General features: G+C 41.5%; 2 protein-coding genes across 5 annotated transcripts in view; both read right to left on the reverse strand.

Annotated features, from left to right (window-relative positions):
- The window catches only part of LOC121713528 (SLAM family member 7-like), a 34,744-nt gene extending 25,863 nt beyond the window's left edge, over nt 1-8,881 (reverse strand). Inside the window, exon 1 of the mRNA XM_042098209.1 lies at nt 8,814-8,881. The gene's annotated coding sequence lies outside the window, so the exon portion shown is untranslated. The remainder of the gene's footprint in view (nt 1-8,813) is intronic.
- Nucleotides 5,778-13,028, reverse strand: part of LOC121713543 (CD48 antigen-like) — a 31,281-nt gene continuing 24,030 nt past the window's right edge. Inside the window, exons 3-9 of one of the 4 annotated variants that reach the window (XR_006032849.1) lie at nt 11,688-11,951; nt 10,790-10,918; nt 10,686-10,714; nt 10,528-10,569; nt 10,310-10,402; nt 8,778-8,881; nt 5,778-7,163 (exon numbers count right to left, since the gene is read on the reverse strand). Coding sequence is in view for 1 of the 4 variants with exons in the window: in XM_042098230.1 (XP_041954164.1) it covers nt 7,092-7,163; nt 10,310-10,402; nt 10,528-10,569; nt 10,686-10,723; nt 10,811-10,918; nt 11,688-11,951 (617 nt within the window). In the remaining 3 variants the exon portion in view is untranslated. Of the gene's footprint in view, nt 7,164-8,773; nt 8,882-10,309; nt 10,403-10,527; nt 10,570-10,665; nt 10,724-10,789; nt 10,919-11,687; nt 11,952-13,028 lie in introns of those variants that run through there. The other 3 variants (XR_006032848.1, XM_042098230.1, XR_006032850.1) reach the window with 3 other exon arrangements.

Raw genomic sequence — 13,028 nt, forward strand, 5'->3', positions numbered from 1 at the left:
ATTCAGAGCCAAATATCTTCATGTTGGATAGGTTAGGTGTTTTTCCTGTGAAAACACGGTAAGGTGTCTGCTCTGACAACGATTTGAGCTGCTGTCTGTACAGCATATGTCCATAATTGCTTTGGGAGGTTGCTCTCCAATAGCATGCATCGTGACATCTCAAATAAGGTTCTCCAACCTCTTTCGGCAGTTCCGTTCTGATGAGGTGAGTAGGGTGCACTAGTCTCGTGCCTTATCCCGTTACTCCTAAGTAGAGACTGGAACTCCTGCCCGGTAAATTCTGTACCGTTATCAGACCTTATGCACTTTATCTTTCCATATGGAGCTACGTCTGCAATGAATTTTTCTGTAGCTTTTGTCGTGTCACTCTTTGCTTTGATAAAGTATGGAAAAATCATCCCACTGTAATCATCAGTAAATGCTATTGCATACCTGTATCCATCTTTATCTGCTGGTTCTGTAGGGCCGCATAGATCTGTGTGTACTAGCTCTAGTACGGTTGTTGCTTTAGTGTCTGCCTGTCTATTTCTGCTTTGTGTAAACTTTCCCTGTGTGCATATTTCACAGTTTTGATTGGACTTGTCATGTTTCCCTTTTATAGTCATCCCTTTAACCACCTTTTCTAATCTTGCAACATCATCAAAATTACAATGACCAAGTATCCTATGCCACGTTTGAATGTCATGACAACCACACACTTCATCAACATTTTCATCTTCTACAGTGCTAAGGTAATACAGCCTACCATACACATCCATTTTGAACTTGGTACCGTCCTTGTTGACCAGCCAGTTATCACCGTCCTTGAAGTGCATCTCGGCTCCATTTGCTGTAGCTGATTTGACTGAAAAGATGTTTTGTGGAAACGATGGGATGTACAGTGCTTGCTTGAGCCTTGTTTTCACTTGTCGTCCCTCGCTGTCCAGCAAGTAGATTTCGGCATCTCCTCTCATCTTCGCCATCCCGCTCACCTTGGTTCCGTCGGCAGGCTCGATCATGTGATCCTCAGGCCTGAAGCTCTTGTCAACTGTTTTGAACTTTGTAGCGTCGTTGATCATGTGTGATGTGGCGCCACAGTCGACCATGAGGCCTTTCTTGTTTCCTCTTTGAGTAGGACAGTCACTCATCTTGAAGAAACAGAAAGATGTAGGCTCTGCCTCTGTCTCTCCATAGGCTTTCTTCACATGGTCACGGCCTCGTCCTCGACCACGTCCCCTTCCTCGCTGTGGTGTGTCCCACTTTCGATCATCTCTTCTCGCCTGGGATTCATCAGGGCACGTCCTGGCCATATGCCCCTTTTTACCACACGTGTAACACTCGATATCAGCCAAATCCATTTTCTTTCCTCTCCCTCTTCCACGTGACCTCGTTGCTCCGCTAGTCTTCATCACATTGTCTTCCTCTACACTTACGTCACTCTTCCCATATTTTTCAGTACTCTCATAACTTCGCAGTTTCGTTTTAAACTCGCTGAACGTCACAATGTCATTTGTCTGGGTGATGTGCACGACGAACGGCTTGTATGAATCAGGTAGCCCCTTTACTACCATGGCTATCTGAAGCCCATCACTAATATGCTCGTCTGCTCTTCACAATAACATCCCAGTGCACGCAGGCACGCACATCACTGCGTAGGCTACTTTAACATGGCTTTGCCACTTATATTATCAAATATGCTTAACAGGTGGTACATATTTAAAGAGCCCACTGAATTCCTATAGGCTAGCGCTGATTGAATGAGTGAATGATCAGATTGCAGGGCTTTCCAAAAGTAGGCAACGCCAAGATTGGCTCCGTGTAAGCATGGGAGGAGTAAGCTACACTACGAGTCTTCCTAGTAGAACTTTCGCTGAAGCTATCATTTCCTTCGGACAATAGGCCTACAGTACGTTCTACTCTACGTGCAGTACAGTCCTCCATATCAGTTGCATCAGTTTTCTAATTTTGAAGGTTCTAAAACATTATTATGCTTCACTGAATCCTTCTCGTTTTCTTTCATTTGTCCAGCTAACTTTTCCATTGAAACTAGCCATTTATGATGTATTACACACTCGACATTCTGAAATGTCCTGCACGATCAAGGCTAAATTAAGTTATCACGCAGCCACTTTGTCAGCAGCATGAGTGCTGACGGTGACGGTGCGTTTCTGATGTCAGATTATTATGTAGGCTAGCCTACTAGACTGTTCTCACGTTGCAGCGCTTTACTTATATGAAGTAGCATTAATCAATATGAGGGGCAGAGGGGGATAAATGTTGTCCCCACTGGGGATAAAAATAATTTAGCAGAGGTAGGGATAGGAAAACCAGAGGGGGGGAAATCCTCACCACCCCCCCCTACAAATCGCACCCTGTATATACTAGCTTCTATAATCTTTCAACCAAGGTGAGGCGACATGTTGATTGTCTTTCTCTGATGTTATGACCTGTTTTAACAGTATAAGTAAAGATCATTTTCTTGTAAACAGCAGTTGTTTGGTGGCGCAAGCAGGTAGATGCCAGGACCGCTGCATCCGGCAAAATATTCTTTGGTCACCGCTATTTACCGATTTACACCTCCCATTGACTTCCATTCAACACATCAAAACAATATGTCAATTATGTGCACCAGATTACACCAAATGTAGGTTATTATCAAAGTGAAATGGTTGCTGGCACAAGTCAGTGGTGTTAGTTTGAGCACATAATTGACATATTGTTTTGATGGCAGGTTAACATGCGAGTAGCTTAATTTACAGTATTAGCGGTCCAATTCCCACATGGATTTGATATTCCTGTAGCGATTGATGACACACATTGACAAGGCAATGCTTTTTTATTAAGTCAGAAGTTCATTACAAAGGGCAGGCAAATTGTTGGGTAGGGTACCACAAGGGTAGCCGCTAACACACACACACAATACATAACACTTGAATTGAATAAGATTAGACCGTTAGCATATAGCAGAGATGTGTGTGTTTCACTAATTCACGGATTGGGATAAATGCAGAGACCAAATTTCCCTCACCGGATCAAAAGAGTATATATACTTATATTTATATACTTATATACCTGCCAAATCCCACTTTAACCACTGATGATACAACACAATTTATAAAGGAACAAAGTTTAAAATGAAAAACACAATATGTCAGATAGATTAGATGAATAATTAGTGGGAACAACAAGATTTTCTACCATAATTTCCTGTTAAAATAAATATTTCATGGCGCTACTTTTGCCTTTTATCTATTGTGCTGCACACCCACCAGGTGGCGCCATTTCACTGCTTGCTTACATCCAAATAAGGATTGCACCGAAGTGCAGTGCCATGAATGCAGTGCAGTGAGGGGAGGTGGTTGAGGGAGCTGTGTCACTAGTTTAGTACACCATAGTGGACATGACACTCCAGCTAATGGGCTAATCTAAAGCAGGACAAAAGAGCCATTCGACAATCATTTAAATGTCAGTCAGCAACCGTAGGATGACATGCAGTGTATTTTTCATTTTTTCCAAGCTGTATCTGTGAACATGTAGCAGGCAGGGGCTGTGCTGTGGCAGAGTTGATAAAAAATATCATATGTCTGAGGTTTTTCTCTGGTAACACTGGATTACAAACTGAGTATTTCAGGGGAAAGGAAAGACACAAGAGCTGTGCAGCAACGAGGTTGTCAGTGCCTGATCCGCACCACCTGTCCGATTTATTCTGCGCATTCGCATAATTACGTATTAGGATGTTCAACAATTTGCCTGCCCGATTTGTACCACAAATGCAATTTTTAAACCATAGTAAAACATTTGGTGGCCATGTGGAACAACTGGCAGTTCACAACAAGAGTCTGTGTTACAAACTATTAACCTACTATTGTTTATGTAATTAGTGTCTACCCAGACCTGGTTGGGTGTTGCACTAGGGAATCAGCTTTTAACACGTATAAATCCTTCTTTACGGAGCAGAATATAATAGAAGATGCCATTACAATGCATTACAACGCTCCACAGGAAATGTGCACAGCCTTTCGTGCACGTAGTCTATTTCCTGTTACTAACCACTAGCTCGCCACAGTTCTTAAAAAAAGAGGTGTAGGCTGTTTACAGTCACAGTTCTGAAGGTGTGAAAGTCAGGTGTGGAAATGTGAGCAAATAAGCCAAGCAGCAGATACCATAAACAGTCACCCAATGAAATGTTTTTTGTAAGATTATGGACGTTGTTGTATTAAAGTCCTACAGTACGTAACACCAAACCCCTAGTTATGTCAAATAGGACCAAATAAAAATATAATACGGTTGAATTAAATTCAAAAGCGCTCACCTGAGGCATTATATGGTGTGATACTATATATTTAAAAGATATAAATGATTATGGTAAAAAGGCATACAGTAAATAAACACTGTTTTTACATCTAGTTCACAGCAGCATAGAGACTGGTAGGAGAGGAGGTGAGATAGGCGTGATCAGCTGAGGCTGTTTGTGGTGTCTGCTGCACAGAGCTATAGATAAGTAGATACATATAACTTTCATTGTGTACAGTTGGGATAAGTCACAAGAAGTTTGCTATTTACAACAGCAACATGAGGAGAGGGGAGGAGAAAAAAGCAACCCCCAGACTATGCTCCTGTGGGGAGTACAGTGTGGGAACAGGGAAAAATACTTCAGCAACATAAGCACATAGTCAGTACACTTTACAACATGAAAGACACACGGCTTGCAACAGGGGAGGGAAGTGGAGGGAGTCCAGTGCAGGCAAGCAGCCATCCGGTCCTGTAGCCATTTTCGGTGCTGGACACAGACCCGCTTGACAGACTGGGGGTACAAAGCGGCGAAGGCGAGGGATGGGGGGTAGTGGGGGGTGACTGCATGTCTGTATATATGTTTAGGAGTTCTTGTATGTGTAGGCCTGGAGAGTCACTCCGCCTGGCATCACAATCTCAGTGCCTCAGTCTGCAGGATTGTCATAGCGATAACACAGCAAGTTTCTATGGAGACAACCTTGATCAGGTCCCAGATAGACCACAATCAGCAGGAGTCTGTAAGAAGTGGAGGAAGGAACGCAAGAGCGTCTCACTGCAGTGCTCTTCCGGGGGAGTTGTTGTTCCAGCAGTGGCCTTGGCCGAGGCCAGTGCTGGTTGAGGGGGGCCGACAGCAGATAAGATTGTAGTTGTTTGGTCTTGGGGCATTCCAATTTACACGACTACCCTCTTAGTCCATTCTGGTCCAATTGCCTTTGTAAAGCAGTGAGCTTCTCCATGATGTTATCCAACCTAGTATCCATAAAATCCATCCTGGTAAACATCAACTGCTTGATAGTCCCAGTCTGGGTGCCGACAGCTCTGCCCACTGTTTCAATCATGACGGGCAGCCTTATGGGGCTTTGAACAGCTGTCACCGTTTTCTGAATTCCTTGATAAACCAGGACCATGCCTAATCCAATCAGCAAAAGACCTGTTATCATGGTTCCGAATAGGTAGATATCTTCAATGTCCTTCACAGAAAGAGCTGCCAGGCACATTACCCGCCACTTCTCCCACGCGTCCATCAAGTAGCCAGCTGCGAACGTTGCGGCAGGGCAGTCAGGTTCCCCCCAAACCCAAGCTTCTCGTCGAGAAGATGGTGTCAATTGCGTTGAGAGACCAGTTGATCAAATCCATGTTTTTAGTTTGGAGAGCAGTGAGAGTCTCTCAAAGTATGAGACAGTAGACTAGACAAGATATGGAGCAAACCAGGGAAGATTTAGGGGAGGAGAGGGAGAGAAAATGCGACCACCTTCGTTGAGAGCCAAGAGAAGCCTCAAGAGAAGCCAGGCCTAGAACTGTGAATCGAAACACTCCAACACCGGTATAAGTAACATTGTGTGTTAAGGGGGAACTCGTACAATTTAATGAAGCATTTGATAACACACTGGATAAACTTGAGGAACGTTCGATAGGCTACTTGCCGTTGCTCCATGACCTGGCAGTGTGTGCATCCATGGCAAGCAGATTTAACGTTAATAAGATAAGGCAAGCCATCTGCAATTAGAATTATGCTTAGAAGCAATGAAACTACAGACTACAGACTTTTCACTTATTGGTGCATGGAAAATATAAAATAAACAATAAACTCCACATTAATTATTTTCTTTTGGTTAAAGTTGTAGCAATTGTACGCTTAGCAATTATCTCCTCATGATCCGCTAGCTGCCCATTCCATGAGTAGGCCTACACTGTAAAAACAACCCAGTCTCTGTAGGCAGGTTCCAAAAACTGGGAACAAAGTGGGGGCAGCCTGTCCCCCAATGTTACACCCCACCTTTACGTTGCCCTTTAGCGGTGAACAAAAACCCACCACTGACCCCAAATCCTAATAAATAACAAGAACACCTTTTAAAATGTACCCAACCAGTGGGATTTATTACATCAAGATACACCATAACAAAACACTACATAGACATGACACAAAGTCCAAATCAAAAGACGAGACAATATCCCAGGCTGAGAGACAGCAAGACAGCCAGCAGTCCCCACACCAAAAGCCTCTCTTCGGGAACTGGATCCTGGAGCCTTTAACTCCCAATGAATCACCAAGCCAGGTGCTGCCAATCAAGGTCGTTACAAGCAGAGCACCGGAGCAGAGGTAGAGAGGAGGGGAGAAAACAGGGACAAACAGCACTGGAACAAACATACATCATACAACACATACAGCCGTAACACCCTAACAAAAAAAAACGAAACCCTGTGTGGAGTACCGAAGGAAGGGGTGAGCTAACTCTCTGGTGATCCTTGGTTAAAATATAATGTACGTTGTTTTGTACGAAACAGTCTGCTAACAAATTTAAATATAAACATAAAAAACAAGACTTCCTGCGTAATTGCTGACTGTACCTTCAAAGCACACACACACAGTGGGCACATACCTTCCTCATTTGACAAGACACAATTAGTTCAGAGATGAACACACATAGAAAAGGCAGATCACACAAGAAATTAAAATTATATCAATTATCAATATTATATCAATCGTGTGTTGCTCTAAGACATACTGTAGTTCTATGTTCCCTGAGAATTCATGTCCGTTATGAGCTTCATTTAAAAGAGTTAATTCCCAAATGAAGGCTTTATTGGATAAGTATGCTCTATTGGTGTAATCCGCTCAAGCTGTGTGTGGCCAAATGTTCCACTTGTCTGTAGATGGGGTTTACTACACACTGCAACACAAACATAAACAGCAGAAATTAAAAAAAGCATGTTTAGTAAGTATAAGTCAATTTTTGTTGATTCTTTTGAGTCAATTCTTTTGTTGATTTTGGCTTTTGACTTGCTTAAAATGAGTATTATAATTTAATTTTGAGATAGAAAAGTAAACATGAGTAAAAAGAAATGCTTTGGCTAGGGTAATTCACAAAGCAGTATTTACCTCTTTTAGAACTGTCCAAAAAAACAGCCATCCCCTAAGAAGATGGCATCATGTCATATGTTTCATATATGTGTCATATATTTTGGAATTCATATTAAGTTCATATCTTTTTAATAATTCATATTCTGTGATCTGCATAATTACTAATACCCAACTAAGTATTTCATAATTTCAATATTTCATATTGATTTGTAAACTAATAGGCTACACTTATCTTTAATGTCATTACATTGTATTGGTGGTGTGTAAGTCTAATTGAGTGCCTGTCACTTTAAGGACGTGAGAGTAACCTAATTACATTTCTGAGTGGATTGGAAGGCTTGCATCTCACTGTTTTCGGCTACGATTGGAAATATTTTTTTGCATAGTGCATTAGAATATGTGGATGCAATTAGGGATGTTTTCTATGTCATTAGTTAAAATAACACACACACAGAAGCGCACATATACATAAAAACAAACTATGCACACACTCATTTACATACACAAAAGTAGGGGATGGAGTACTGTAGGAGATGAGATGAATTGACGAGCGTGATTTATTTTTGCTAAGAGAATGTGCAGGACTGGCTGGCGATCATATTGTGTACAGCTCTCCCTTACATCTAGTTACTGTTTGCATAATGTCATTTGGGGTTATGGCCCTGTACTGGGAGCTCCTTGCCATTCCGTGTGCAAACATGGAAAGCCTAAGGCAGAGAGAGCAGCCAGATAAACCCCCCATAGGGTACAGAACAGACCAGACATCAATGTCAACAACTAGACATTGATAAGTCAGATGTATGAGGAGATGGGGTGGAGGTGGGTTGCAAAAAGGCTTGCAGAGAAAGAGTCAAAAGTAGGCAGGCTATGGCAGCTTAAAAAAGGTGCCCTGAAGGATCCCCACCATAATAACAGTGAGTGATCAGCTGATCAATCAGCTGGGCATGCCAGCTGAGCAGTTAGCCAGTTGTTGGGCGTGATTCCGTTGCCTGCCTGAACTACTGTAACACTATTCTCCATTTGAGCTTTTTGTTGTTGATGTAAAAATCTGCATGTATTACCTTATTACAATAATACCGTTATGAAGGAAGTAAAAGAAAATGTTCTCATATTCCCCAGCTTTCTAATTTGCTTTATCAGTATAGACACTTCCTGGACTCCATAGATTTATATCTGAAAATGTAAAACCGCTTAGTACACATAGACCTAAAACAAGATGCAAAACCAATAAAATAATACCTGGGCAATTCCACGCAAAACTGTCATATCCATAATGCCAACTAAATACCATGGCATTGTGTTGCCGTTATGGATGTGACCGTTTTGCGCGGAATTGCCCACCTTCAAATGTATATTTTGTGATGGTAAAAAAGAATGTTATTTTTTATATCCGAATCTATGTATATATTTTACACACACCTACAGTTTTTATGACACTGAGAAGTTATGTCTCCCTAACCACAGCATTAGTCTGATTCACTGTGCTGTACTGTAGATGGTGACATCAGACTCTTGAACTGGAAATTTCTGTAGCACAAGAGCACAGTAGCACTGTGAGTGATGTTTCTGAATGTTTACTATAGAACCAGAAATCATTCCCACTGCTCAATATTACAGTTTTTCTTGATTGCTTTGATGCAGCAGTCAACTCAAACTCCACATTTTCAAAACAGTTAACAGACTGGCCGAAACAGTGGCACTCATGGTCAAAATACTGCAAAAGACTCTAACACTCCCAAAACATTTAAAACACGCAGCAAAAGCAGATTTTGCCATCAAACGATCGTTTTGATACCTGTGTCAACTCTGACATCACATTCTCAAAACAGTTAACAAAAGCACTCTGGACAAAATGACAGATTTTGCTTGCAAAAGGCTGTTACTCTCTCAAAATACTTAAAACATGCAGCAAAAGCAAATCTTGCCTTCAAACACTACAACTTGTTGTCAATTCAAAAACACTCTTTAATCAATCATTACACACTGGACAATAAAATGCAAAATCTAGTTCTCAAAATGAGAGCATTTTTGCTACAGTATGTCTGTTCGATTACTTTCTCATTTTTCTGGTATCAGAAAAAAACTGTGAAAAGACTGTATGAATAAAAAAATTATGTATTCATTCCTCCCAAGATGTAACTGTCATTGACATGTAAGACATACAGTAAACACCAAGATACAGTAAATCCCATTAAACTACAACTTGTCATTTTTCATCCAAATAGACCTACAGTAAACACATTTTGTACTGTTTCTCCACCAAATAGGCAATACAGTACTTTGTCTAAATGTGCATTAGATCCATACTTGCAAATAGCAACACAGAACAGACATATCTTATGTACAGTATTATTCATCTGTATAATGAATGATTGCTGATTCAAGAATTGTGCAAAAGAGTTACACACAGGTGTATCAGAGATTCAGACTTATGCAAGGAATCTATACCACCTGTGAAAAGATGTTTTCCTTTTGTTTAGCATGGAAAAACCAATAGAGTTTGGGGCTTTTGAATGACGCCTGTGTTAACTGTTTAGCAAAAGGGTGTGAGAACTGTGTGAACCCAATGCAAATGTGTGAACACATTTGCAAGAGATGACTTATGCTGTGCAAAGAAAGTGTTCATGAAGACCAAGTGGGTCCCAGTTTCCTTAAGCAGGTCAAAGCAATTGAGAAAAACTGTAATCCGATGGAGTAGGGAGTCTTTGAAAAAGATCAAGTGGATCAGTTTCACTGGGAAGTGTATCAAAGCAATCGAGAAAAACTGTGATAATCCATTTGCTGGAGTTGCCCTTCTCCTGGTGCCTTTTGTTTACGTTTGATGTTTATGAACAACTATTACAAACCACTGATGATATTCTTCTTACCCGAGAAACTCTATTGGTGTTGTGGGCAAGAGAAAATTTCATAGTTTAACTTTAAGTTGTTCTGCACAGATCTGCAGCATGTCCTTACCTCTTGGTTCTCACCAGCTGAGACAGGCTTAAGGGGGTGCACTACAGTGCTGTAGAGTGTGTTGGGCAATGGCTTTGAGGTCAGAGGAGAACCCTGTAGCACACACATAGCAATATAGCTTATTGTGTTGTGGTAGGCCTATTACATGTACAGTATATGTGCATATGATATTACATACACTATTTACTAATTTATGTATTTGAACATTAGATATTAACCTGATGTGCTGCTTCTCCTCCACTGGGTGTTTTTTGTTGACGCTACAGATGGACAGACGGAATACAGAAATTGACAGCATGCAGCTCAATAATAGGAAAGAAGTCATATTTTAATTGGCAATGAATAATTGTATGGACCTGAGAAACATTTTTGTTACCTCAACCGTGGCATACGTGGTTTGTGAGGAATATTTTTCTGTAAGAACATGAGAATGTGATCAGTTCTCGTTCACAGCTGAGATGAAAGTCAAAGTTAAAGTAACTTCTATCTGCCTGCACGTACTTGATTTTCTCCACCTCCATACAGCCATAGAAAGAACACAGATGAGTGCACCAGGTACAACAATCCCAATAACCATGTTTGAGTTTTCTGAATGAGCCACAGTTTGTTCTGCGAAGAAAACAAATTATCATTATCATGTCCGTCTTCAACTTTGCCCTGACAGATGGTACAGCTGGTACATCAGTGTTTATACCGGATCTGTGTTTGCATATTTAATACGTTTCATACACATGTTTCAACACTGCATTTCGGTCGTTGCTTTTACCTTACCATTACCTTACGCATGCCAGTTATGTAGCCTATCCACCAGCTGCCTGCCTGCAGCCTAATTCCAAAACTCCAAAGCTGCTTGCTGTCAGATTTGGTTCCGAGGGCACAAGTTCAGTGTATCAACAACACTCAATAACAGTTTATGTGATGTGTTTCAATTAAATTCCCAACAATTTCACAACAGCTAGTTCTGGAGTAGGCCATTCAACTAGCCCGCTTGCTTACGACGAGACTCAGGCTGCGCAGTCGGCACCCGCTTCCTTATTTGGGTTTTGGGTTGCCAGGTTTTAGCCTATGACAAAACGGTTGAAATTGAAACTAAGTGATCGTGTATGTGTAGGGTGCATTTCATACACAATCTGGCAACCTGAATGGATCAATGATTTTAAAATGAAGTTTGATGGCCATGCAAATTACGGGAGTTTTCGGGAGAAATAACAAAACTGGAGGGTGCTGGGAGATGACCTTGAAATACGGGAAAAACGGGAGTGTTGACAGGTACTGTATGCTTTAGTGTGATATGATTATATAAAATAGCCCTCATTTTTACAGTGAGACTAAATTAAACATGTTCCCATGTCTAAAGTGTAATCCATCTCATGCTTACCTTCATAAAAAGGACACAGTAGTTCAATCTGTGTCTTGTCAGTTCTCCAGCTCACTGTGTTGCTATAGTTACAGCTGATAAGAGCATCTCTGACAGAGAGTGAGAGGGTGGAGTCTATGGAGTTCTCTTCCTTTATAGAGCAGGTTCTGATATCACAGGTGGAGTTCAGAGAGTGGTCACGACCTCTACAGGTCACTGTCACATTACATGAGTCACTGCTGGACCAGTTAGAGACAACAGACAGGACGGGGATCTCCACTGGATCTGAAACACACAAAAATGTGTACACACACATCCACACAGGCTAATTAGCAAACATTCAATTTCTCGAAATGATATATAGTTGTGCTCATAAGTTTACATCCTGTACATGCACATGCTAAAATTGACTAAATTCAACTTCACCATACCTAGAGATTGGCATGGTTAGTCAAGTTGAGGAAAACTGGAGACAGGCTATGATATGAAGCTTAAAGAATTATATAATCAGGCAGTATAGAATGCAACATGTTAGCCTAACTTAAACATGCTTAACTAGTGTCAATTTAAAAATCTAGGCAGTCTCTATGCTGTTTTCATTGACAGCAAGAATCCGCTTCGTTCGTTGTTTTAAATAGGCTACGTTGTTTGTTGCTGCTACCCACATTATCTCCAGTGGTTCAACAGTTTCACTTGCGCAGATGCGCACAGACATTGAATGAGCGCTCACACCACTACTGCCTAATGCTATGCCTCTTTATTATTAAATTAAGAAATATTTCCTGTTCTGGAAAATGTCCGCGGTTCAATTATACCATTCGACTGTGCCGCAAATTATCTGCGGACAAGCAATCTCCTTGTCGAGGAGGCCCTAACCCTGCAGATCATAGACAGAGAAAGCATGCTCTGGGAACAGCACACAGTTGCATGTGTAGCCATGGGTCTGTCTACACGGAAAATGACAAGTGTCTTGGTGCGACCGCACCCCCCACAGCTCAACTTCCAACGTCACTGATTCCGACAGATACGTCCGACACTTCTGCTTTTTCTCTGGTGGTGGTGGAGCTGACCAGACATCTGAGGCTTCAGGCGTTACCGATTTACCATCATCCATCGCATCTGGCCTCTGAAAAAAGCTTTTAAGGCTAGTCTGCCTGGGCCTGGCCATGTTTCAACTGTCTCACTCATTCATTCATTGTTTAACAGACGTTTTAAGCGTGCGCTGTATTTGAAATGCAGCATATGCATGTTGTTTAATAACTTTCAAATGGTAGAGCCTGTTCCTTTCAAGCAAATGTGGCCCCCGTAAGTCTAATGCAGTGCTGACTACGCCACCCCTTGGACAGAACTGGTGAGAGCAAG

Source organism: Alosa sapidissima, chromosome 1 (genome assembly GCF_018492685.1).
Source record: "Alosa sapidissima isolate fAloSap1 chromosome 1, fAloSap1.pri, whole genome shotgun sequence".
NCBI classification, from domain to species: domain Eukaryota; kingdom Metazoa; phylum Chordata; class Actinopteri; order Clupeiformes; family Clupeidae; genus Alosa; species Alosa sapidissima.